This window comes from Lycium ferocissimum, chromosome 1, assembly GCF_029784015.1.
Source record: "Lycium ferocissimum isolate CSIRO_LF1 chromosome 1, AGI_CSIRO_Lferr_CH_V1, whole genome shotgun sequence".
Lineage (NCBI taxonomy): Eukaryota > Viridiplantae > Streptophyta > Magnoliopsida > Solanales > Solanaceae > Lycium > Lycium ferocissimum.
Window position 1 is genome coordinate 18,196,362 of NC_081342.1, and position 26,757 is coordinate 18,223,118.

At 36.7% G+C, this 26,757-nt stretch overlaps 2 protein-coding genes and 1 non-coding gene across 11 annotated transcripts; 1 reads left to right on the top strand and 2 right to left on the bottom strand.

Moving 5' to 3' along the window:
* Positions 1–436: 436 nt before the first annotated feature.
* Positions 437–12,406, bottom strand: LOC132050960 (poly [ADP-ribose] polymerase 1). Of its 2 annotated transcripts, none has more exons than XM_059442286.1 (20): positions 12,194–12,406; positions 10,934–10,983; positions 10,653–10,839; positions 9,392–9,569; positions 8,954–9,293; positions 8,470–8,665; positions 8,156–8,320; positions 7,971–8,031; positions 7,827–7,890; positions 7,499–7,750; positions 5,983–6,220; positions 5,703–5,818; positions 5,555–5,631; positions 5,288–5,448; positions 2,337–2,528; positions 1,915–2,023; positions 1,684–1,766; positions 1,439–1,576; positions 1,126–1,308; positions 437–736 (listed from the first exon to the last, which is right to left on the bottom strand). In XM_059442286.1, the coding sequence occupies exons 1-20, from the start codon at positions 12,335–12,337 to the stop codon at positions 689–691; spliced, it is 2,982 nt and encodes a 993-aa protein (XP_059298269.1). In that variant the 5' UTR covers positions 12,338–12,406; the 3' UTR covers positions 437–688. The 2 variants fall into 2 exon arrangements, with proteins under 2 accessions (XP_059298269.1, XP_059298274.1); XM_059442291.1 differs by lacking the exon at positions 12,194–12,406 and adding an exon at positions 11,105–11,263.
* A 6,587-nt stretch (positions 12,407–18,993) lies between these two features.
* LOC132050979 (bet1-like SNARE 1-1) lies at positions 18,994–22,798 on the top strand. 8 transcript variants are annotated; one of them, XM_059442321.1, is made up of 6 exons: positions 18,994–19,194; positions 19,390–19,457; positions 21,365–21,503; positions 22,243–22,299; positions 22,393–22,452; positions 22,539–22,798. In XM_059442321.1, the coding sequence occupies exons 2-6, from the start codon at positions 19,444–19,446 to the stop codon at positions 22,626–22,628; spliced, it is 360 nt and encodes a 119-aa protein (XP_059298304.1). In that variant the 5' UTR covers positions 18,994–19,194; positions 19,390–19,443; the 3' UTR covers positions 22,629–22,798. The 8 variants fall into 8 exon arrangements, with proteins under 8 accessions (XP_059298304.1, XP_059298318.1, XP_059298279.1 ...); XM_059442335.1 differs by having other exon boundaries at positions 18,994–19,183; positions 19,397–19,457; XM_059442296.1 differs by having other exon boundaries at positions 19,040–19,194; positions 21,356–21,503.
* A 1,008-nt stretch (positions 22,799–23,806) lies between these two features.
* TRNAG-GCC (transfer RNA glycine (anticodon GCC)) lies at positions 23,807–23,877 on the bottom strand. The gene has a single exon. It is a non-coding gene; the product is annotated as a tRNA-Gly (tRNA).
* Positions 23,878–26,757: the final 2,880 nt, after the last annotated feature.

Here is a 26,757-nt window from a genome sequence, read left to right on the forward strand (position 1 = left end):
GTGGCAAAGGTTTCTAGATCATTAGCTTTAGCATCAGTGCCTCTGATTCGATTGAAGTTGATGAACAGAATTGAAATCCTTTTACTTTTCCATAATTATTAGTACCATCTTTCATACTATAGCCATTCATAGTTTGTTGACTTGATAGGACTTCCAACAGTTCGCAATTTAGCCAAAGCAGCCAAGAGAAACTATGTACTTCTAACTATTTTGACTTCACATTAGATGAATCGTTTAGACTTTAAACAGTTCATGATTTAGCCAAAGCAAAGCAAGGAGAAACTATGCACTACTAACTAGTTTCATATCAAATTTCTTAGCAAATTGGAAGAGAGTAGCAGCAAAAAATGATGCTAAGCAAACCTGCAGCAGTATCTCAAGGAAATTTACGGAGCAAAAGCAGCTTCAGCTGCAGCTAGCAGTGAGAGCTCTCAAGTTAATACTGCTAATGTTAGTCATAGTCGAAAAGTAGTAACACGGTTTCATCTCTTACAAAAAGGCATTAACATGTGCAGGAAGCGATCTCCTCCTAAAACCCCAAAATGAGATCTAGCCCTCCCCATACACAACAAAAGATGACCTCAATGTCAAGCCTGCACATGATGGGTAAGAAAGTGCAGTTTTTGCTAACACGGAGCGGAACCGTATTTACAAAGCAGACACATATTTACAAGTCCGAATCATAACTTCACCGCTTATAATTGAACCTCACTTTGACTAAGAACTGCAGCTTTACCTGCAGAACATACAAATTCAAAGCAATCAGTCCATCAGTATGTTCATCTATGAACATGATATTCTGCACACAACTATTAGGCGACTCTGACTTCAAAATACGAAATAATTTAAGTACTACTCTCTGGATCAACTAAGAAACTGTTTTAACAGGGTTAATTAATTAGAACACTTATTTGCTATGTAAGTGGCACAAAATTCTGATGTTCATGTAATACATAAACCTATTGATTTATACGAAAGAAGCAAAAGTAATACATAACCCTATAGTTCGTCCAATTAACAGATAGAGTTCGTTCTGTGTCAAACAAGAATAGGTTTTGAGTACTCTCAAAGGTTTATCACCAAACTCCATCAAGAAACAGACCTAATGTTGACAAGAGCACTTACTTGGGCAGCATTGTACACTATGTATTCATTATACAAAAGCTCAGAGTTCTTAACATTTGATGGTACTGGTTTTCCACATGGAACCACAACTTCATCCCCCCAGTTCACAAACTCTGATCTCTCAGGTACTGTCTTGCCAAGACCCTTAGTAGAGTGCTTCCCTTTAGGAGGTTTGTCCATATACTACATGGAAGCCAAACACAATAAATATCATAAGTAAAAGGGTAAAAGAAGGCAGACAAAGATAGATAGGACAATGCACTGAATGAACAAAATAACAGTATGGTATGGAAATCCAACTGTATTTACTCACCTTGGCTGCCTTTAGCTCATAAACCTCACCTAAAGCAACTTCACTGAGAAGCATAAACCCAACAGGGTTCTTGCGATCAGGGAAGCAATATTGTGCACTTTTACTGACCATATCAGCAAAGTATATTCCCTTTCCAAACTACAAGGTAGGAAAAGACATTGCACATCAGATACGTGTAAAGCTTAGTAAATGCCTTGATATACAGACAAAAGAGTAACTAAGAAAATTTAAGGGGCAGGTGATACCATGTATCCTGTAGCTGGGGCTTCTGGAGGAGCAATTCTCAGTCCTTGGCTTAGTATGCCCACAAAGTTTGTCAAACGGGAACCTGAAAAGGATTTCGATGCGGTTAAGTTTACTTTCGCAGTTTGATAATAATCTCACAACTTTAAATTTCAAATACAATGCAAATTATGAACCATTCAATTGATAAATCCTCCGCTTGACAGGTCGACTTGATGTGTGTTTCAACTTACCGTGCCATAGAAGCATTCTGTTATTCAGTTTCTCTCTGTGAGGTTTAAACTTGTCAAACTCCCCTTCACGTTCGAGAGAAAACACTTCTTCCACTTCTAGAACCCAGTCCTGAGAAAACTCCAACATTAGCACATACTTTTTTTTTCCAAAAAGTTGAAAAATATAAAACATGTAGTCTTTTTCATATTGCTTCAATAAGAAGGTAGATAGCTAAAGGTTTTAAAGAGGGCAGGGAGAGGATTCAGTTGCATCTATGCTGGTGGTGCTCTCACCACCGCCATCCCACTGTGCTTATAGATCCATTTTGGGTTTCCAAAAGTACAAAAACATAAAAATATTGAAGTAAACTACTAGCAAGCTCCCGGGGAGAAGACGGCTAGAGGAAGGGGGAGTCGCAAACTAAAAGGAGCTTAAAATCCACCTTATGTGTAGGAGCATGAGTTCTTTGGACATAGTTTTCAATCAATCGATAATCTTCACTTTGATGAGGAAGCGGAGATATATCACAGTGTAGCTTCTTATACTTGTCATCCAGAGAGTCATCATTGTCAATGTCGAAGCCAACAAGTCTTGAAGCTATTTCAATGTCCTGAAGCGCTTCCAGCATTTTTATCTATCAACAAATACACAGCAGCATAAGTTAGATGGTATCCTGGTACCCAGATGAGGTTTGCTCGAAAAGACGGTGAGTAAAAAATCCAACAGGACGTTTGCCAAAGAAAACAGCACCACATGGATGTTGAAGAGGCAGATAACTTAGTCAGAGCATGTCGTCTTAACTCACTCCATGCACTTACTACATAAACTTAAGGGACTCTTTTAAGGATTTAGCAATTAATATTACGAAAAGTATGAAAAAAAGCAGATATATGCAAAAAAAGCATATATATATATATGCAACTTATAAATGAGCTCAGTTGATAAATATGGCTCAAACTTTCTACAAATCATCTCAATCTTAACTTTTTCTAATAAACAAGAAATCCCTGAGGGCCAGCTGGTGTACAGTTCGAAACTCGATGGATAATGGGCCCACCCTTCTACTCGTTTCCACTTAAATAACAAGATTTTCTCCACGGAAAAGCTTTAACTTGTGACGTGCATCTAACCCCATACATTATGTTTCCCTCTTACTCCCTAGACCAACACCTTTGGGGCTCATCTGATAATAAACTTAAATTCAACTGGGTATGCTGTTGTTGTTGTTGTTGTTGCTGCTGTTGTTGTAGTTTCCTTTTCAGCCGTGGGGTCAAGATTACAAGATGTTTCTAATGGGAAGGAAATCAAGACAAAGTTTCAACTAGTCAAGTGGGCTTTGGTGCTATATAAGAAAAAAGGAGGCGCAACCAGGTCTTGACATCTCGTCGAACAGGTCTATGGAAACAAATTAAAAGACCGAGATGAGTTCTGGCCCCTCATAAGAATGATAATTGGAGATGTGAAGAAAGTCTGAATGAGGGCAAGACATGTGGATGCACGGAAACACTTTATAAGATGCTTCTCGGATCCATATAGCATCGAAAATAATCCCCACTGAACTGTTGCTGAATGCTATAGTAATGAAGTGTGGAAATGGTGTTTAGAAGAAACTTACAGGAATGGGAAATGAGAAGTATCACTCTTCTGCTGACAGAATCGGAAAAGGTAGAATTGGATGTGTAGAAAACAAATAGATTGCAGTGGATAGTGAAGAGTAATGAAGTTTTCTCAGTAGGCTCACGCTACAAATGGATAATGACCTGGAAAGGAGTAACCAACGGCCTTGGAAGATGATATAAAAGACCATAAGGAAGCTTTGATTCGGATGGCTAATACATCACGTGAAACCTGTTTAACTAGTGAAAATCTGCAGAAAAGAGGCGCCACAAAATGCAAAAGTAAATGTTCCTGAGTAAATAAAACCAGAGGAACCTTTCTCAGGCCCGTTTCTTTTTATTAAGATTAAAATGTCTAAATCTGAATACACATCAAATTATAAAGATGTACCTAGATATCAACATTGAATAGTTAAGACTGATTGTTTTCTCAACATTTAAACATGTAAAATTTATCTTTAATCAAAAATTAACAGTACTAAATATAAAATTCAAAAAGTAATAATAATAATAATAAATACTATACCCATAAATGTTAGAGAAAATTAAATTTATTTGGTGTATATACATTGTTATCTTTGATGAACGTCACTCGCAGCTGGCGATGGTCGTGGTTTATGAAGTATAGCGATGAGTTGTGCAGTGGCATCCAATGGTGGTTTATGGTGTAACCAAAAGCAATGGACGAGCAGCGATGGCTGATGGTGGTGGCTAGCAATGGAGCAGTTGGTGATGGTGGTTGCGTGGTGATAGTTTGTGCGGTGAAGGTGGTTGATAGTGGTGGTTGGCGGTGGTAGCTGCGCGACAGAGGTGGTTGGTGGTGGCGATGGCTAGTAATGGTGGAAATGGTTGGTGGTTGTGGCTGATGGTTGAGATGATTGACGATTTGGTTTTGGTAAGTGATGCCGGTGGTTGTGAGGTGGAGGCGAGCAGTAGAGGCTGGTGGAGGTGGTTGGCGGGTAGAGGCAGCCAGTGGTGGTGGTGGATGTGTGGTGGTGGCTGGCGGTGATGTTTGCATGGTGATGGTAAGAAATAGAATAGCAGTAAAAGGTAAATTAATGGAACTTTAGGGGAAGATCTTAATGATTTAAGCCTTTGTACAAGATCTGAACGATTCAAATCTATTGAAGAGCTAATGAGTGGTTGTTGAAGAAAGAAAATGCTAAAATCTAGATTCGGATTTAGACCTCCATGAAAGGCTTGTGTTCAGTATGAAGGAAAACATTTTCTTGGAAAATATTTTCTAAACAAAATAAGTGGATTTCTTACTTATTTTCTTGTGTTCGGTACGACAACAAAAAATATTATTCTAAAAGCATTTGGATATAATCTAGACAAATATATGGGGGGTGGGGGTGAGGTAAGGGTGTGGGGTAGTGGGGATGGGGACAACGGAGGTGAGTGTGAAGATGAGGTGGGTTGGAGGGTGACAAAGAAGCAATCAATGAAAATGCCACTTGTGGAACTTGTTTTCCCTACTTCTACTAGGAAAGTCATTTTCCTCATTTTTAAGAAACTTGTTTCCCAAGAGAAAACGTTTTCCAAAAATTTTGACCAACCAAACATGGCAAAATTTGATGTTTTCCTCCACACCAAACACAACCTACGTGGAAACAAATAAGTCTCTTGAATGCAAGAAGACATGGCAAGTAGCAACTGGTAATATGTTTTTTAACTTGGTAGTTGGTGATCCATCAAAATCCCAAGATGGCACAACACAGTTGGCAAGAGTAGTTGCCAAAATAAACGACAGTGATATGAAGTAAAGAGGCTTCACCTTCAGCTTAAAATCATCCTCATCTTTAATAACATGAGGATGAATAGATGGTATGACTGTGAAAAAGCGGTTGCTTGCGTCAACAAGAAGGGTCTCCTTGACAGATGGATCATGATTAGTACTGCTTAACAAATTTTGTATCTCTGTCAATGCCTCAAAACCTAAATACCAGAAGCATTATCAGGAACTAGTCGGCAGATGAGCTTAAAACACCCATAAATAGACGGAGGAGATTTCCAATAGAAGTAGATAGCTGAATAGATATACCTTTTTGAATATTCGTTTTACTCAGCTTTCCTAGTGGCATCTCAGACATATTTATCTCAAATTCCATCATAGCAGCCCTGCAACACTTGTGGGTTTAGCTGCATTTCTTAAACATACAAGGAGTTCCAACAGTGAGATTTTATTTAACCTGTATGTCTCAACATTAAAGAGAATCTTCATCAGTTCCATCAATGGAGGGGCAAGTTTGCTGTTTGTGTCATTGAGATTTCTCTTAGTAGCAGCTTTTTTGTCAACCCCATAATCCTACAAAATAAATCATTTGAAAATCTGAGCACTTGGTGAAGGAACCTTACGTTTCTATAGCACAAAAATAATAAAAATAAGGTGACATTAGAAAAGTATCTCGGGGGTGCAACCCACGGAAAAGGAAAATGTTTAAAGACTTGAGGCAAAAGGAGGCGGCTAACAATATCTAGAGGATAAAATCTTCCAGCTTGCTTCTGAAAATTTTTCTTTTGTTCCCATGCTTCCCATGAGTTCCCGGTCTTCTCAAGAAACAATCGCTTAAACTCTCGTATTGCATCTGATTTAGACATCTCCTCTAACTTCTTTCCTCCAATTTTCTCACTTCCAACGCGACCCCATTTGCGAAAAACATAACAATCTGACCCTTTGTCCTCTTCAATAATTTGAAGGATATAGTAACTGCAGACAACAGAAACAAAAGGGCCAAAATACCATATGATCAGACAGAAGCTGGATCTTACACGGACAACGTTATAGACAGAAATCATCCTTGCTATTTTGATAAAAGTGTGCTACTTTATAACTTGAAGAAGATTGACTTTCTCAGCAACATGGAAAAACAAGCTATTTATAAAATCAAATGATATATTTAAAAGAATATCATAATACTCATGTAGATGTAGAGATAGAGCTTGTCCAAAATCAAATGATATATTTAAAAGAATATCCTAATACTCATTTAGATGTAGAGATATATAGGTAATTCCAGACCACTTGTTTTATGAGGACAAAGCAATAGCCTGGTTGTGAAATGGTTATGGAGGTTTATTTTGGAGGAACAAGCGCGGTGGAGGAGAGTCATTTGTGAAAAATACGAGACTGAAAGACAGCGGGTATCAAGAGGGGTAACTTCACCTTATGCTTATGGGTTAAGTGCATGGAAATCAATCAGAACTCTTTGGCCTTCTTTACGTGCAAAAGTGAGCACAAGATAGGAATGGGATGAAAACGTCTTCTTAGGGTGATAATTGGCTAGGACAGGGAGCTTGGAAGCAGTTGTTTCCAGATACACCTTTAATCTAAGTCAGCAGCAAGATGCAAAAGTAAGCAACACTTGGGGTCAAATACTTGGGGTCAACAAGGATAGAACTTGAATTTTGCGCGTATTTCTCTGAAACTAGTTACTCTCATTGAATTCCACTTTCGCACACCCGACCCCCTAGCCACATGAAAATTCTTTTTCCAACTCTAACAAAATGAAGTTTGAAGAAAGATTGTTACTTTCATGCGACTTATCCTTGAACTTGTGCAATCAGGATAGAACAATTCATTTCATAATTCTGGCACCGGATACTCTGGTTATGTCTGATGGTTTACGTATAATATATCTAATTCACTTGAGATTAAATAGCAAGTACTCCAAAAAGATTCACTTCAAAATGAGTGAATTTAGTAATTTGATTGGGATGTTAATGTTATTATGTTAATATTGTTATGTAGCTCACGATTTGATATTAATATTGTTATGTATCTCACAAGTCACTTCATATTTACAAAGTTTATGATGATTCAATTTAAGGCAGAATCTGCAGATGACAGTTCCGTTAAACAGAGACATTTCAATTACTAATGCAGAAAAGACCACAAGTGAAATGCAGAGGAACGACCCAAAAAAAGAAAAGGACAGTCCTGGATTGCTCTAGCATATTTCAGAGGGAAAATATGGATACATCTCACCTATTAATACCAGTTGAGAGGTCTGACATGTTTAAAGTCGTGTTATAAATGCTGGTCTTGTCCTCAAGAATGTGTCCTGTATCTTGCAAGCCAGATGACTCATGAACCGCACTCCTTCCTTTTACTTTGACAGTTACCATGCTTTGAGTCTCGCCATAAGCTTCTAATTTATACAGGTCAAAAGGAAGTTTTTTCTTTCTGTCGATACTATCCACCACATAATCCTCCCTGACTACTGGCACTTTCATTCTCCTGTTAGAACGAAGCAGATGAAAGTGAAGAAGTTGCCAGGCTATAATGTATTGGTTGCAACCTGCAAGAATTTTACCTGGCCTTCTTTATCTCGGGATCTTGATCATCCAACGTCCCTACCACAACTAAGCAACCTGTGTCTGCAAGTCCAAATACTTCTAACATTCAGAATATAAGGAGGACAAATTTTTAACCTAAATTCCAAAGATTGATAAGGCACCTTTCTTTAGCTTGGCATGCACCTGTCCACCAGCTTCCTCAATTTTGCTCTTCCAGTTCTCCTATTAATTTGAAAAAAGTGTATTAATAAGCTGAACAAAAATCACAGAAGGGAAAAATATAACCTCAAATACCCATGACTCAACCACTAGGCGAAAGAAACCGGAAAAGAAGGAAAATTGTTACCCTGGAATCTCCGGACAATCCTGTCAAGGCAACTTTTAGATCACCTAGGTTTTCGCTCTTGGAAGACTGAGATAGCCCATTAGCAGCCTTGCTCGCAGATGCCTTGGTGGGTGTAGCCGGGGGCAGTATCCTTTCTGCTTTTTTTGACTTTTGTGTCTTAAACCACTGAACAAAAAATAACAGTTGTATAACTTCTCCAACTAAAGTCCAGCATGAACTTTGATTCATATCTAATAAAAGTGTAGGCTAAAAGGGAATCTTTAAAGTGCTTCTCATACTTTTGTATCAGATTTTAGAATTTGTCAACCATGTACCTTGAGAAGATACTCATTGCTGGTTTCTTCAGGAATTTTCCATTTTCCTTTAACACGTTTTATGTCAGTGACAGTGTATGAACACTTGCTCCATTCTGACAAATAACCATGGCATCTATACATGCCTCCAGAATATCGAAGGTGTCCTGAACAAAGGGGGCATTTGGGGAGCGCTCCGAAAAGCATCCCATCAGCACTGGATAAAAGCCAAGAAAAAAGAGTAAAGAAAACTTTTGATGCACAAAAATCCCATCCACATCGAACACTAAATTTGCATTCAACAAACAAAGAAATCCAGAACGGAAAAGCTGACATTGAACAATGGATATAGAGAAAACTAAGGGAAGTGAAGCCCACGTCACGCAATATCCAAGACTGTACTAGTACAAACTGCCCTAAAGTTGGCAATTGAGAAGGAGTTAGATATATCGCATGCATCACAAGTGACCAATGCCATATCTCAGGTATATCACATTAACCATACCAGCGATCTCGCAGATCAAGCTCTGATCCTGTAGATTCCTGATCATTAGCTTCAAGCATCTGTCGCAACTCTACTGTACTGACATGCTTTTTGAGATCATCCTTGAGTGCCCATAGAGCTTTACTCTGGGCCTCCAGTTGGCTCTCCAACTCGGATGCTTTGGAGAAGTCTTCCTTCACATTGTCAATATTTCTGTCTAATACTTTTTTGCCGGTAGAAACATCAGCTTCGGCTTTAGCAACCTTTAATTTCTCACTGTTGTTACTGGCTTTTTTCCTTTTAGCACCAGCCTTAGATGTTGATTCCTGTTCTGGTTCCTCTTTGGGCTCAGTTTTGTTACCTAAGATAATTGTCAAACACATTAGTTGCTAGCGAGGGGAGAAAAGAGTATCTGACAACAACAGTAATGCGCGATCAACAGAGCAAAGTTCTTATTACCCGTCGAGACAGAACTCTTAAAAAGGGATAGAGCAGCTGCCTGATCATCAGCCGAGAGGCTAGCCCATCCAGATAACTTTTCAAGCTGGGTAGTCGAAGATATTTCAGAGAAACACTTTGCATGATGCCACGCCAGCGACTTAGCACGTGAACCTTCAGGTTTCGATGATATGCGGACCTAACAACAGATAGCAAGTATTTAAGAAAATATATTGAGTTTCTAGTTAACTGTCCATTAGGATGATGATGCAATTGATTGATAAGAAGATAGATATTAAATCCAATTTTTTTTTTTTTTTTGATAGGTGATACTAAATCCAATTATAAATTCATATTTCATACTCCTGCTTGGTAATTTCGACTAGATAGGAAAGGCTAAAAGCCACGTCATTCACACAAGCAAAAGAATTCATGAATAATATAAAGCCATGCACCAAAAAGATTAATCATATTTTCAAAATCAATAAAATGATAAGAGGTTGTTATGATGATCAAGAGGAACGTACAAATAGTGATGCAGAAAAAAAAAAATCTTCTCATAACTGACATTTACAGTAAGCTTCCTATAATCTTATGGATAAATCATGTTTACTAAAATAAAATATTAAAGGAGAGAGGGAGAGGGATCAACATGAAAATAGTCTTCTTTGGGAAACTAAAACATAAAGTGTCATATTTTTCTTGAAACCATGCTTCACATCATTGTCTTTTCTTTCGAGCTGAGGGTCTATTAGATACAGCCTCTCCACCCCACAAAGGAGGGGTAAGGTCTGTGTACATCCTACCCTCCCTCACCCCACTTGTGGGATTACATTGTGTATGTTGTTGTTGTTGATGAACTAAAACATAAAGAACGCAAAGCATTGCTAATGGTGTGACCAGATTGAAAATATCTCCACATATCTGCATACAATGTTTTAAACTACACCATTTCAAATGATGTCATTTATTGAGAAAAAGACTTGTCTCACACCTAGAGATGAGCCTTTGTATAAAAATACAAATTCTCTAAAAGTAAAGAGAAAAATAACCCAAGAAACACATATTGTTCAGGTGCTTGGACCAAAAAGAACAAAGGCCTGATTTATGACAATGTTCAACCAAGACTACCTAATAGGCTAATACTTCCAAGGAAAGGAATTGTTTTTTTGACAAGGTAACTCCCAAGGAAAGGAATTGCGGCAGATTTAGAATTTAGCGAAAATTAAACAAAGAATTGGTAATAGTAGCTGACTAAAGCCTATTGAGTGACAAAACCAACCTCCCCCTTAACAATCTTTTGGTTGCAGTGCCGACAGGAAGCACGGGAGGCTGGAGAGACTTCAATACCACATTCCACTGCAGCAGCAGGAGTAGGGGTGTTTGAGGATCCACCACCCTCTACATATTCCCTTATCTTCTGCTGATCCTCCCACCGCAACTGGTCGACCCCTTCAACATCTTCAAGGCTAAGACCAAAATGAAAGTCAATGAAAAATAAAGTCCTTTCTAGTATCAAAAACCATAATTTAACTGTAATATTTGGAAATGGAAGTGGCATACGATTTTATCTGTTTTGCTTTCCTCAAGATGCAGCTAGCATGATGCCACATCTGATTCAAAAAACAAGAACAAAGGTAGGTCAGTGACGACATAAAGCAAAACTTAACTGAAAGCTTGTAAACAACAACAAAAATGAAAAATATAACAGCAATAGGTTTTAAGACTCTTAACTAATCAACAATGAGTATCATGAGGGAAGCTCTGATACCATTCACCATTAACATAAGAGCTACATGCCCCAGCAAGAAGGTGATGTTCCAACAAACGCTTCAGAAGGAATTCTTTCATTATCCTAAACTTGAGTCTCTTTTTCAGTACGCAAGGTACAGTTTTGGGCAATCAAACTAACATACTAAAAAATTTAAGGGTCTTCAGATCTCAAGAATCGGCAAGACATAACACATATAGGACTTATAATCATACTTCCATCAATAGCATACATATACAGTGCATCCTGATATGTAGTGCATCTCATATATAGTTGAAATTTCCCCATTACCCTAGTGAATCAAGGCCACCAGAGACAGATACTACAATGGAAGCAAGCATATCATCAACTTGTAGATGAACTGATAAACTAAACAAGATACCTAGAGGGCGAAATGTGCCTAATCGCATACAACAACAACAACATACCTAGTGCAATCCCACAATGTGGGGTCTGGGGAAATGTGCCTAATCGCACGAGAGCTAAAATAAGTAAAGGTGCCATCAGATTGCAAGGACACCACCACACCTTTGAACTTATTAGTATAAAACAACCATAATGAACATGACTTTTTGGGCATGTTCTAATAATAATTCACACACACATGAGTGAGTCATACCATAATGTCTCCATGAATTTGTATACTCACATCAAGAATGCCAAAATGGTTATGGGCGAAACCCACACAAGAAAAAAAAAACTAGCAAGAACTTCCAGAAAATTACTTTAGAGAAAAAAAAATGAAAAGATCAATGTCCAATTCAAGAAAACATGGGAAATACACAAATTGAAAAAGAATTATAAATAATAACAAAGGGGAGAGAATAATTGTTCAGATTACAAGATTATGCAAGTGAAATGAACTAAAATGTAAGAACAACACATTCAAGAAACAAAAAAAATAGCAACACAAGGACTCCAATAGCATAGATGACTGAGAAAAGGGTGAAATTTTTCACATTACAGAATTATGAAAGTGAACCAAACTAAAATGCAAAAACAACATATTTCAAGAAAGGAGAAAATAACAAGCCAAGGGGTCGATTACATACAGGCATGAAGCCATCAAATTGAGTAGCTTGGACCATTTTACCAAGCCTAAAAACTTCTTTAGAAATAGGACTTTTACAAGTCTTGCATGATGAACGTGATGATTTTGCATATTCTGCTTTCCACGGCTTTGGTGGATTCGCCATTTTCCACTACTTTACTCTTTTTGGGTGTTTGTTGCTCTCTATGTGGCACTCTTCAGTGGACTTAAAAGTAGGGAATATTATTGAAATGAATTCTTGAATCTTTAAGCTTGTCTGAGAAGCCGTGTCGTGTTGCTGTTTTTAAAGGGCAATTTCCACGATTGTCCTTCGTTGGGGTGGTCTTTAGTTTTTGGCCCCTCAAATTGCTCGTATTTAATATTTGTCATTCGCCTAAAATATTTGAGGTTCTGGATTCGAATCCTTGCTTAGTCATAAAAGTAAAAAAAAATATTCGCAAGCTTTGTAAAAAAATTCTGCCTTATGCAGCACACTTTGCCTTAAGGCATAGTTAAAAGTGTGCCGGAGAGGGCAGAACTTTATCTTATAAGACAAACTTTTAGTTAAAGGAAAAGTACTGTCTTATGGGACAAACTTTGTCTTAAGGCATAACTAAAAGTCTGTCCCATAAGGTAGAACTTTTCTTTAAGGCATAACTAAAAATTTGTCTTATAAGGTAAAGTCTATACGCTTTAAGGCAAGAAGCGGCAAACTTTTAAGCATGTTTAACGCAGCCTCACGTAAGGCGAGAACATTTTGCAAAGTCTTATCTTGCTAAATTTATTTTTTTCGACTTAGTGGGGATTCGAACTCAGAATCTCAGGGTATTTTCGGCCACCTTTTCAAGCGAAGGGCAAAACTTAAAGATCAGCAATTTCAGGGACGAAAATTAAAGACCACCCCAAAAGAAGCACAATCCGCGCAAAAAAAATGTTTTTTAAATGTGGACCTAATGGGCTTGAACTGCCTAACTTCTTTTGGGCTTAAGTCCACCGATTAAAATTCCAAATAATAGAACTAAAGCCCACGTAGCAAGACGGGGGAAAATTACAGCCAAAAATCATCCGGTCATTTAGTTTATAATATATATACACACACACTATACAGATCTATACATATAATGTACATACTTATACACTATGTATATAGTTGAAGTGTATTGATAGCGCATGCTTTGGCCATGTTTGATAAACTAGATGGTTGAAGGGTATATTTCTGTAAATTTCCTTAAACAAACCGTTCTGAAAAATCTCAAATATCCGTTTTGCCTTAATCAGCCAACGTAGTGGCACATAACATGACCTTAATGATAATAAAAATCGGTTTGCATTGAAACCCAATAAGGCGTTTTCCATAGTAGACTAATTCACTGGTTCGATTTATTTAATTAAAAAAAATAAGCGAGAAAAAGTGTGATGAATACTTTTGGAGTTGGAATGGATATAATTACTATGATAGTAATTACACAGCATAGTAATTACTAAAATCTCATTAGATTTTATTAAATACGCTTAATGCATATGCGACCTCCTAAACTTGTCCCTTTTTTCCATTTTGGCACCTCAACTAAGTGTTGTTCCTATTAAACCCCTGAACTCGTCCTCAAGTGTGTCTATCAAACCCCTTAAATTTGATTTTTATTAGAAGCAGAAATTAAATTGGGAAAATGAGGGTGGAGTAATATTTTAGACATGTGGTAAGCTATTCTTTAGGTCATGGATGTGTCGATTCTGCTCTTCCACTGTCAGCTTAATTAATAGCTACTCTTTTTTTCCTCTCTCAATTGCTGCTAATCTTAACTAAAAGATAGCATAATTAAATTAGACTATATATTAGCATGTTGCTACATTGAGATGGAATACTATGTAAGTCGGATTATGTTTGATAGACACACTTGAGGACAAGTTCAGGAGTTCAATAGGAACAACACTTAATTGAGGTGCCAAAATGAAAAAAAGGGGCAAGTTTAGGGGGCCGCATATGCATTAAGCCTGTTAAATATGACATGTTTGTCATAACGTAATTACAGTGTAATTGTAAATGTATTGCTTGGCTGGTGGTGTGTAATTACACAGTTAGAATTTTTAAATTTTAAAAATAGAAGATGAACCCGATGACTTTGCATACTCTGCTTTCCATGACTTTGGAGGATTCACCAGTTTCCCCAAACAAAATTTAATGTTTTGGGGTGTTTGTATATTCACTCTCTATGTGGTAGCGTTCAGTGGACTTATTAGAGTACAATAACAACATATCCAGTGAAATCTCACAAATTGAGATTTAGAGAGGGTAGAATGTACGCAGATTTTACCCTTACCTTAGAGGCAGAAAGGCTGTTTCCGGTAGATCCTCGACATAAGGACAAGCAATTCAAAGCAGGATAAAAAAGAAATAATGAATAATCCATGGCAACATACTATAAAAGTATGATAGAGCAGTAACAATCACAAACAGGAGCAGGAACAACAAAGTAATACTATAGTCAAAGAACAAGAAACAACAAATAGTAGTAGAAATCGAAGGACAAGAAACGACTAGAGTAATACTACGACTACTAGTATGAAAAGATAAGCGGGACAATGCTCAACTACCTACTACATTCTACTCTAATATGTGGCCTACACAACCTATTATCTTCTATGGTCATATCCTCGGTAAGTTGGGACTACACCATGTCCTATCTAATCATCTCTCCCCAACACTTCTTCGGCCTACCTCTACCTCTTCTGAAATCATCCACAGCCAACCTCTCACACCTCCTCATTGGGATATTCGTGCATCTCTTCTTCACACGTCCGAACCACCTCAGTCTCGCTTCCCGTATCTTATCCTCCATCGAGGCCACCTCACTTTTTCTCGGATATCGTCATTTCTAATTTTATCTCTCCTAGTATGCCCACACATCCATCACAACATCCTCATTTTCGCTACTTTCATCTTCTAAACGTGAGGATTCTTAACTGGCCAACACTTCACCCCGTACAACATAGTTGGTCTAACCGCCGCTTTGTAGAACTTGCCTTTAAGTTTTGGTGGCACCTTCTTGTTACATAAGACTCCTGATGTGAGCCTCCATTTCATCCACCCTGCACCAATATGATGTATGACATCATTGTCAATCTCCTCATTTCCTTGTATAATAGATCAAGATACTTGAAACTTCCTTTCTTTTGGATGGCTTGGTGTCACTTTTTTTAATCCCTCCCCCCAGGAGCTCTCCCTTTTGGTCCCTTGGTGACTCGAACGCACAAGCTTCCGGTTAGAAGCGAGAGATGCTTACCATCTGCATATTCAACACCATTTAGAAAAAATTTCACTGATTACCCATGGTAAAGACAATGAAAAAAGAAGAGATATCAGTATATCTATATTATATACAAGAACATTTTCACATTATCATATAACTCTATTTTCAGTTAAAGATACTCTAGAATCCCATTCTTCTTGTTCATTTCCTTGCTAACATTAGCAGGTGGCAAAAAAATACAAATGCTCTCAACATCCTAGCTACATGTTATATTTAAAACCACAAGATTCAAATGACATTTCGGTACATTACATGTTTACACGGAAAATCAGTACAGTTGAATTTGTACACGAGGGCAAGGACACGTGGATCGATATAACCAAACTTATGAAATAAATTAGTAGTAACAAGTAAGATTATTGAAATATCACTAGAAAATAATCAAAGTAATAGCCTAGGCTTTGGAGAAACGTTGAGCTAGAGTCTGAGCTACTAAAACTTCAATAAATTGAGCAAGAACAAGAGAATGCTAAAAATGATATGAGTAAGTTGTATTTCTGTATGATGTTTCAGATCCCTTACAATAGAATGAGTACCTCTATTTATATTAGAGCCACTACAAAAAAATTGGTTATTTGCAGAGGTTGAAAGTTGTAATTCGCGGAGGTTTTAGCCTCCGCTAGTTGCTAGAAGAGGCCAAAACTTAACTTTCAACCTTCACAAATTACCTATTTTTTTGTTGTGAGCTATGGGGTGCATGATTCACGAATCATGCCCTCTTTATTACCAATATTAATGCCAAAAGTAATAAAAGGTAACAAAGGGATTTAATGCTATGACAGTGAAGGGCAATAGTGCACATTTAAGACTAGAAGAAGACTTGGGATTTCTTGTAACGGTTGCACATTGAATGACGTTTGACCGGTGAGTTGGCATGCTTCTCAGGACCCTTTTTAATTTCTGTCTCCGGTAGCGGATGTCAAGTTACTCCTCCGGAGCGTCGTTATGCTTTTCCGGAGCCCCTCGCTTGCTGACTCAAATTTGACATGTCACCATCGCCACGTGTCATCCTTTGATACGTCCACTTAGTGTCGACGGATTTTACCCTATACATTACATGCATATTTAGTTTAAGATGACAAGATTGAAAAGTTTTTTATTTTTCTTAAACTCCATTTGAGTTAAACTAAGACAAAAAGTTGAAACACAAGAAGTAACATAAATGTGGTATCACATGGAAGGCCTATAATTTAAATATAGAGAACTCTACTAAAGAGTTGCATTGATCAAAATTCATACAATTGATAACTCAATTTAGACAGAAAAAATATGCCAGGACTGAAGTGATTATTAATAACTGTATCTCTTTGTATAAAACAAAAAACTTTACAATAAATTTCTCGACTCAAATGTTTTGACGGAAAATCGACCAAAGAAAAAGTCAACTTGCGCAATAATGATTACACCTTATTAATTTCAAATAAGTTGGGTTGGTTATATATATAAAAAAATTTACCAATCGCATTTTTTCATTTAGGGTGTGTTTGGTACAAAGGACAATATTTTTAATCTCAAATGTATATGCTGCATTTCTTCAAACTTTACTTGACTGTAATAGACACTCAATATTGTTATTTTATTTCTTTGGAACTTTGCGACTTTAATGTTGATGCTTGATTTCTTTGGAATACCGTACGCCACGCTTGACATAATTTATTTGAGCAGCTTGTACACTTTGATCTATCCCTTCTGTTTTCCTTTTTATTTGATCAGATTGTGCATTTGTGTTTACCCCTTATATTTTCCTTCATGATGTAGTTGTATCATATGTCGTCCGATATGGCGATATGCATGTGCTCTAATTAACATTGTTAGAGTATCAACATCTGATCATCACTTCATGATGTCTACAAGTGTCGATATTTTTATCAAAGAAGACGACGACTATGTTCAGTATAGTGAATGCATCACCCGTCATAAATACGTAAATTATATATATGGAGAGAGGGAGCGCGAGGGAGAGTGCATCTCTAATTGGTGTAAAGGATGTATCAATTAATGTATCATTTGATAAGCACATAATATCCATGAATACGAGTTTTGCTCTCAAATGGATATGAATATTATATGAAACAGTTAGCATGTGTTCTTTATAAATGACTTGATATCACTCTATTCTTTCTATCTTAAAGAATACAAACTATTTTCCTTGTTATTACCGGATAAGTCACTCGTCTAGTATAATTAATAAGATTGTGATTGGATGGATGAGATCTCTCTACCTATAATCAGAGATATCGAATTTAAATTTTGAAGATTCAAAGAAATCAGAGGTATCGAGTTTAAACTTTGAAGATGCAAAGAAAAGTCTTGTTAGAGAGCTAATTCAAATACACACCGAGTTAGAAATAAAAAAAGAAGACACTACGGGTGTATTCAGTATGAAGGAAAATGTTTTCCAGAAAAACAAGTGGGTTTCTTATTTATTTTCCTATTTTCGGTGTGTAAGCAAATATCGTCCTAAAAATATATTTGTATATAATATACACAACACAAATACTGTGGGAGGTGAGGGTGGAAATAGGGGTCCGAGGGGGTGGGGATGGGGTCAACGGGGGTTGGGGTGAAGATGAGGTATGTTGGAGGATCGATCAATAAGGAATGCTACTTGTACAATTGGTTTTTCCTACTTCCACTAGAAAAGTCAATTTCCTCATTTTTAGGAACTTGTTTTCATAGAGAACAAACTTTTTTAAAATTTTGATAAATCGAACATGAGAAATTGAAAAATACTCCCTCCATCCCAATTTAAGTGTCTTACTTTCTTTTTTGTCATGCCCCAAAAAATTCACTCTTTCTATATTTAGTAAGTTGATAATTAAAACATCCTACATGACAAGTATAAAACCACAATATTCAAAGGACATTTTAATACATGACACACGTATTTAATTTAGGACCACAAGATTCAAAATTCTCTTTTTATTTCTTAAAATTTGTGTCTAGTCAAACTAAGACACTTAATTTGGGACGAAGGTATATAAACCCTGTTTGTATGATCTTTACCCATGGTTTCATCATGTGCATTATCATATAGTATTGTACTGCATTAATAAATATAGTGTTTGGATAGATTGTATTGCTTGTTGTGGTTTAATAACATTTTTATAGTTTGATTTGATTGTATGGTATTCTATAATAACATGTAAGTTTACTAAGATACCCTTAACCCTTAATTACAAATTAGTTATTACATACAATAAAATTAAGTTAGAGGATAAAATCGAAACTTAAAAAAATAAGTTGGTGGTGGGTAGAGGGTGGGCGGTGGCGTGGTGATGAGTGGTAGTAGGTGGGTGGTGATGGGTGATAGGGTGGGGGTGGGGTGAGTGGCGGAGAGTGGGGTGGGCGGATTTGGGGTATGATGGAAGCATGGGTGAATGGGTATAATAGAGAAATGAAATAAGTAATCACGCAAAAATCACCAAATCTGTAATTACAAAAATTGAGTTATTTCATTGTTATATAACAACAAAATTAAAATGAATTTACAACACCATGTAATAAAATTTTATTTAAGAAAAATGAAAACCAACATGGGAAACGACCATCCAAACAGGAAGTAAAAGAAAGGGATAAAGTATTTTTAAAACTGGCAACTTATTATACTTTAAAAACCCATTTGTCCTTCCTAATCTTCCCCACAGTAAGCAAAAGGAATTTATACAGTAGACTCATATATTCACCTTTCAAGAAAATACAGTGTAAATTTCCGGTAGATCTGAAATTCTTCGTTTCTTTATAATTTTACTGTACGATTTAAACCCATTTTATTATCTAATTGTGTTTGATTTTTCAATTGATTTGTCACATCTCTACCCATAGGGTTGTTATACTTTGACAATTAGGATATTATTATATATTTATACTTTATGGGGCTAAATATATTGATCTATTTTTGCAATTTTAGGCTACAGGTTTTCGTCTTGCGATCCACCACAACAAAATTTCCACATCACTAGCCATGAATTCTCGAAGGTTCTTTTTTTCTTCTTCTCTTAATTAATGATTTTTAAGCCTGATCATCTGATTTATTACGTTAATCATGTTAGTAGCATAGATTTAATCATTTGGTACCCTTTCTTACGTCGAGATAGGATTATGAGCTTGTTTGGATTGGCTTGTTTTACGTGCTTTTTAGCTAAAATAGCTTTAGAACACTTCTGTAGTGTTTGGGTAAGATAAAAAAGTGTTTTTAAACACTTATTTTAAAGTCAAAATAACAAAAATAAGCCAAAAGCTATAAGTTAGGCTTCCGAACTTATGGCTTATGCTTATAAGGCATAAGTTTTAAGCCCATCCAAACAGGCTCTATGTAACTTAACACACCTGAACTATCACTTTTTCGCGAGTTTCATACCCCAACTATCGGCGGTTCCCTTTTCCTACCTGAACTATTATCATTTTTGTATTAGAACACACTTTGAAGCTGACTAGGTTAACTATCCGTTGTTTCCTTTTTCTACATGAGCTGTCACCATCTACTCAGCTAGTGATAGTTTAGGTAGGAAAAGGGAACAACTGATAATTGGGGTGTGAAACTCGTGATAGTTCAGTTGACCATTATCTCTAACTTTTTGGGATTACCAGGATACTTTTGGTAAATGGGCCTGCATAGGGTGGGTCTAGATACAGAGGATTCATATATGATATCATTGACTCAACTAGTTTAGGATTGAGGTAATAGTTAGTTGATTGATATTGTGGTAATCAGAATATTCACATGATAGTAGTATGCATTTCTACATGTAACGTGGTTTTTGATATTAACTTTAACAACAACAACAACTATTTCTCAATCCCAAGCAAGTTGGGGTTGGCTATACGAATCCTCATTGACCATGTAGCTGAATTTAATCTCATCGCGAACCAATATTTGACACGCATGACCAGTGGGCTGCAATTACCCGGTTTGATACTTTTTAGGACATAATGATGTGTTTTACACTCATTTTTTTTTTTTTTTTTTTTTTTCTCGTTTCAAAGAAGATTTCCTGTGTTTTGTTGAAGTAGGTTTTAAGAATCTTGTGAGTTCTCTTTCACAATTCATTCTAACTGAGTCATTACTATTAAACACTAATTTATGTACTATATGGACACTACTATTCGCAAAGATATATATATGGTTTCCCAGACCCGGTGTCCGGTATCCACTTTGGGGCCCGACTAATCCTCATGCTGGGAAGTCCCACTTTGGGAGGTAAAGTGCTATCTACCAAAGCCCACTCCTGAAGACGACTCCATTCCCAGGACTACCCGCAAATATATATTATCTCACCAGTATTTAGACCTCAAAAATAGCCTCAAAATGTGTAATTAGGTGGCATAGAGTTGATTTTATCTTATTCGGGTACTAGCAATGCTTTAGTAGTGCTGACTATCTTTCTCCCAACTTCAATTGTTAAATCCTTTGTTTCTTAAAGCCTTCAGATTTAGCAGGATGGATACGAACTTTAAGTTGCTGTAATATTTATGACTAAAATTTGCTCTTTTACTGTTCAAAAGAAAATATTATGACCGATTTCCTGTTTGTGCATTGAACATGTATGACCCATGTGTGTTTCCTCCTTTTTGTGGTATGAGGTGTAAATATGGGGGCTATATGCTTGATCTAAGTTTGATGGTGAACTTCATCATTTCGGTCACAGCCATAGACTCTAACATTTGACATGGCCGGGGTAATTTGAAGTGGCAAGTAGAGACCCCCCAAAAAATAAAAATTAAGTGACAACTTTTTTTCTAGCCTTATCCATGCTAACCTACTGGGGTGGGGTGATGTCATAACCAGGGCTGCTTTTTTGTTCGTGTAATCGTAAAGTAACATTCTTATTTGCACCTATCTCTTCCTATAATTGCTTAACAATCCTTGAATTTAGGGAACGTAGCAACAGAGCAGCACTATTTGATGGTATTGAGGAAGGTGGTATAAGGGCTTCATCATCATATGCTTCACATGAAATTGATGAGCAAGAGAATGAGAAAGCAATGGACGGGCTGCAAGATAGAGTTCTTCTGCTGAAAAGAGTAAGTCCTGCACATTTAGAAGCTATTAGTTTTATCCAGTTCAAGTTTTATTTTTCTATGTTTACTGGCCAAGTATAAAAGCACCGTCATTTTGGTTGTCCACTTTGAATTATAGACCACTCTTAAAGGGTGATGAGGGTGGCTTAGTTGGTTAAGCATGGGGCTTTCATAATAGAGGTCTCAGGTTCGAAACCCCCTACCTACGAAAGTAGGGTATTTGTCTTCTGGGTCGAGCTCGTCGCAGATGGCTTGCCTAATGCGGGTTATTTCTCCCGTGTGGTTTGCGGGCTATTACACAGGAATGGGGTTTACCCTGTCCGCACCCAAAAGGGTAGCGGCTGTGGTTCCCTTGTCATAAAAAAAAAGGGGTGATTGAGGCTCCATTGGGGAATCTTTTTCTTAAGAAGTAGTAGATGGAGCCTATCTGTTTGATCTCTGATGGGGTAAAATAGAAACCATCTTCCTCAAAGAGAAGATTTATGTTAAGTGTTTGAGTTCTTAGAAGTTTTTCATCTGAGTTATTGTCATGTATATTTAACTTGGAGATCTTTCATTAGGTTGGGAAAACTGCTTTCTCTTTTAGTTGCAACTTAAGTGTTTGAGCTTTTCTAAGTTTCTTTCCCTTCTAAATCATAAACTGAATTTGTGTGCATCAAGTGACATAGCTTTGTTGTTGAATGAGCATCTTGAACCTTTGAAGATTTTTGGATTTGTTCTGATGAAGCTTTATATCCAACAGTTATCAGGTGATATACATGAGGAAGTGGACACTCATAATAGAATGCTGGACAGAATGGTCAGCACTCTTCGAATGTGTAACTTACGTCATGCTTTTATGTTGGTTGTATTACTGAACATTTGTTTAAGCTTTTCTTGTTTCGCTGTTCAGGGTAATGATATGGATTCTTCAAGGGGAGTTTTATCTGGAACAATGGATAAATTTAAGATGGTATGTAATATTGTACGACCTTTATTCCCGTTCCGCCTTAGCCTTGATGGGTGTGCTGAATCTAAATTGTTTCCTTGTCTTTTCAGGTATTCGAGACCAAATCAAGCCGAAGAATGTTTACACTTGTAGCCTCATTTGTGGTCCTCTTTTTGGTGGTATACTATCTCACTAGGTAATTAGCATTGAAAACTGGGATGTGTACTGATTTTGTGTGCAGAAGATGATGCTGTTTTTACTCAAAATTCTGCTGCCAATTCCTCAGTGTAAGAATCTTGTGACTTGTGGGTCTGTGTAAAGATGTTTTTGATGCAACAGATATCGATACTTTTCAGTATTTCGAATGGAATCAGTGCCTACATAGTTAAACGTTTTATTTCAGGCACCTAACTTGATATAGAGCCCAAATATTGTCGTTTCTGCAGCAAACGGCATTCTTAAAATGTTAAAGGAAAGTTCACCGCAACCCCTTTTACGTACCTCGTGCCTAATGATGCGTTATGGTCAGGGGTAATTATATAAGCCATCAATGAACTAACCACATGGAGTGGAGTTATAGAAACCAAAGTTTTACTCGGTAGTTAAAGCTCAATTAGTACGAAATTCAGCGGATCTGGAGGGTTTCTTGGATGATTGTTAGAAGTGTTGAAGTTGTAAAAAGTAACCAGAGTACTACTTTTAAGCCAACTGTAGGTAACCACCTATGATAAGCGTAAGCATTAATAGGCGATGAGCTTTACATTATCAATACATGGCAATTCATCTTTCCAAATGTAGAATCAGCTTTAAGGTTGATGAGCGAAAAGTAGATTTTTCAGTAATACTCTATCGGAGACTCGAAGTTGACCTAATGGTATGTTCATTGACAACATTTCCCCTTAGGGCCTAGGATAATTTTTGCTTTCTCTTCTCTTATTATGCAAACATGGGGGAAGAATAAGACGTGTGGAGTTGATCTAAATAATATGTCTTCCGTATGTTTCCGTTTGTTAAAGATGTTCCTTTCACATGAAAAAGCTAAGATAGTAAAAGAGATCATTCTGGTTTTCATCTACGTAATCAGTAGGGATCTAGTAGTTCGGTTAGTTTGCTACCTGAACTTTCACCTTATTGGTGAGGGTTCTAATCCCCTCCCCCTACCCCTTATGTAATAAAACATGAAAAAAATGTACGTAATGAAAGTAATTTCAATGAAAATAAAGGGGATTTTACAAGGCAAAAAGTGGTAGATAGCATTGTGCCCCGTTTACTTAGTTTCAAGAAAATATGTTGCGACAAAATTTGTAGTATGGACTTTCCACCTAAATGTGTGCTGCAAGCTATCCGGTTATGTTGAAATTGCGAAAAAAAAAAGGCCTGCACCAGCCGGGAATCGAACCCGGGTCTGTACCGTGGCAGGGTACTATTCTACCACTAGACCACTGGTGCTTGGCTGCTAATGGTTACTTCTGTTTCAATGAGACTAAGTTACCTCTTTGATTCGATCATCGTGTTAATTTGTGGTAGTTACGGTTCCTTTGTTTCAAAGAGCTTATCATGCTTTTTATAGTATTTTGCATTAATTTTTTATACTGCTTTGAATTGCTTGTCTTGTGTCGAGGGTCTACCGGAAACAACTTCTCCCAAAAGTATAAGGCATGCATACACTCTACCCTCCCAGACCTCACTTTATGAAATTTCACTAGGTATGTTATTGATATCTGATCTTAACTTATTAGAATTGAATCTTGGCCCCAAGGAGTATGGTACCGTCCCGAAAATTCTTCTTACCCTTAATTAGCACTTTTGAGTTCGAAATTTTGGAATGGGCATTTCAGAAGGAATTTGGGCAATTTGCACGATTTCCCTTATTCGGGGCAGTCTTTAATTTTTGCTCCTCAAATTGGTGGTTTTTAATTTTTTCCCTTCACTAAAAACCCTTTGGTTTCGGGTTCGAACTCCCGATCAGTCAAAAATTAAAATAAAATAAAATCGCAAGGTAGAGTTTGGATTCACACGGTAGAGTTTTGTCTACCTTCAGGCAGAGTTTCAAACTTTACCTTAAGGCAGAATTTGCCTCAAACTCTACCTGATCAGGCAGAATTTGACCGCAAACTCTCCCTTATCAGGCAGAGTTCGACCGCAAACTCTACCTTATTAGATAGAGTTTTGCCTTCAGGCATAAGACAAACTCTCCTTAAGGCAGAGTTTTGCCTTCAGGCATGAGACAAAACTCTACCTTAAGTTAGAGGTTTGCATTAAGGCAATTTTTTTTTCCTCATTCGGAATTTTGCAAAACTCTGTCTTAAGGCCTAACTTTTGCTACGAAACTTTGCCTTGCAAAACTTTCTTTTTTTATTTGACTGAGCCGGATTTCAAACCCCAAACCCCATGATAATAGGCGAAGGGCAAAGATTAAAGACCAGCAATTTGAGGGGGTAAAAGTTAAAGACCAGTGCCTTTGAAGGACAATCCACACAAAAAAAAATGAAGGAATTTTCTGTTTCATTAGTTCAACCCTGATTAGTCGGTCTATGCATTGGACACATCGGTAGCTTAAGGCCAGAAAAAGAAAAAAGAAACAATGAAAAAGAGAGAGAGAGAGAGAGACTGGAAACTTGTTTTTTCAGATGACTTTTTGCTTATTAAGTCGATCCGTTGAGTCCTTTTTTATTTTTTCATTTTTTAGTTTAGTTTAGCATGATAGTATTGGAACTAAAAAATTATGAACCGTCACCTAACTCCCACTTTATAGTGGATAAGAACAGGTTTAAGTTCGTGATAATACGATTAATATAATACTGGCGTATTTGCAGTTATTTATAATTTATTCGAAAGGCAGAAATTTCCTTCTTTAATATCGGTTGCAATTGAAAGTATAATATAGAAATTGAACTTGGAAATAATGTTTTAAGTAGTTTTGACGATCAACAGATAATATAATCGGAAAGGGGTCAAATATACCCCTGTACTATCAAAAAAGCGCCAAATATACCCCTTGATATACTTTGGGTCCCAATATACCCTTACTGTTATACTTTGGGCACAAATATACCCCTGCACCGTTAAAGTTGACCAATATGGACATCCAATCCTATGTGGCATTGACATTTGATGAGGTGGATGCCACGTGGCATGCCACCTCAACATCCCTAACCTCTATTTGTTCTTCCACGTCTAAAATTTCCTTCTCCTCCACCGGAACGCTACCATGTTAAAAAAAGAAAATTCTCTTAACTAGTTTAATCCGCGCATTGATGATACAGAAATATTATCTGAAGATTGTGTTGTAATTTGCAAATGGTAGCATATGGTTATGTGTATTCTTGGGGAAGAGGAACATTCGGTTGACGTGGTACCGGTTCAGAAAATTGTTGGTATTGCAGCTGGTCTTCTCATAGTCTTGTCGTTTCAGGTTACCTGTGTTCTATGATAGTTACTGTTCTACGTTTTCAATTTGTTCTAATTTTTGTTTTCTCTGCGAAGTTAAAATTTTCTTACTATAGTTTAATTTTTAACTTATAGTCGAAGTCTTGATTAGTTTCTACAAATAATTTAATTGGGAAATGAAATGTTGAAGTTCATGTATGTAGAAATGTAATTTAGGCTGGCTATCCCCATTTTTAATATGGTGGTGAAGGGGAAGGAAATTTTAGAGGTGGAAGAACAAATAGAGGTTAGGGGTAAAATGGGTTAGGGATATTGAGGTGGCATGCCATTTGGCATGCACCTCATCAAATGTCAATGTCACGTAGGGCTGAATGTCCACATTGATCAACTTTAATGGTGGAGGGGTATATTTGTGCCCAAAGTATAACGGTAGGGGTATATTTAGATCCAAAGTATAGCGAAGGGTATATTTGACCCTTTTCCGTAATATAATTTACAAAATCTCAATCTGGAAAGAGCCGAAGAGGAGCAAGGTGTGTGTATATATATATATATATATATATATATATATATATATATATATGTATGTATGTATATATATATATATATATATATGTATGTATGTATGTATATATGTATATATATGTATGTATGTATGTATATATGTATATATATGTATGTATGTATATATGTATATATATGTATGTATGTATATATGTATATATATGTATGTATGTATATATGTATATATATGTATGTAATATAATTTACAAAATCTCAATCTGGAAAGAGCCGAAGAGGAGCAAGTGTGTGTATATATATATATATATATATATATATATATATATATATATATATATATATATAAAAGGAGAGTAGTTTAACTTAATATTAAGTCAAGTGGCGTAATATGAACAAGTCACTTGACAACAAATTCTA

Coding starts and splice junctions, on each gene's coding strand:
- LOC132050960 (XM_059442286.1), bottom strand. CDS start 12,337: ATGGCGAATCCACCAAAGCCGTGGAAAGCAGAATATGCAAAATCATCA. Junction 2,024..2,336: donor CTCATGCTCCTACACATAAG/GTGGATTTTAAG, acceptor GAGTTTTCTCAG/GACTGGGTTCTAGAAGTGGA. Junction 737..1,125: donor TAGTGTACAATGCTGCCCAA/GTAAGTGCTCTT, acceptor TATGTTCTGCAG/GTAAAGCTGCAGTTCTTAGT.
- LOC132050979 (XM_059442296.1), top strand. Junction 21,504..22,242: donor GAGTTCTTCTGCTGAAAAGA/GTAAGTCCTGCA, acceptor TATATCCAACAG/TTATCAGGTGATATACATGA. Junction 22,453..22,538: donor CAATGGATAAATTTAAGATG/GTATGTAATATT, acceptor TTGTCTTTTCAG/GTATTCGAGACCAAATCAAG.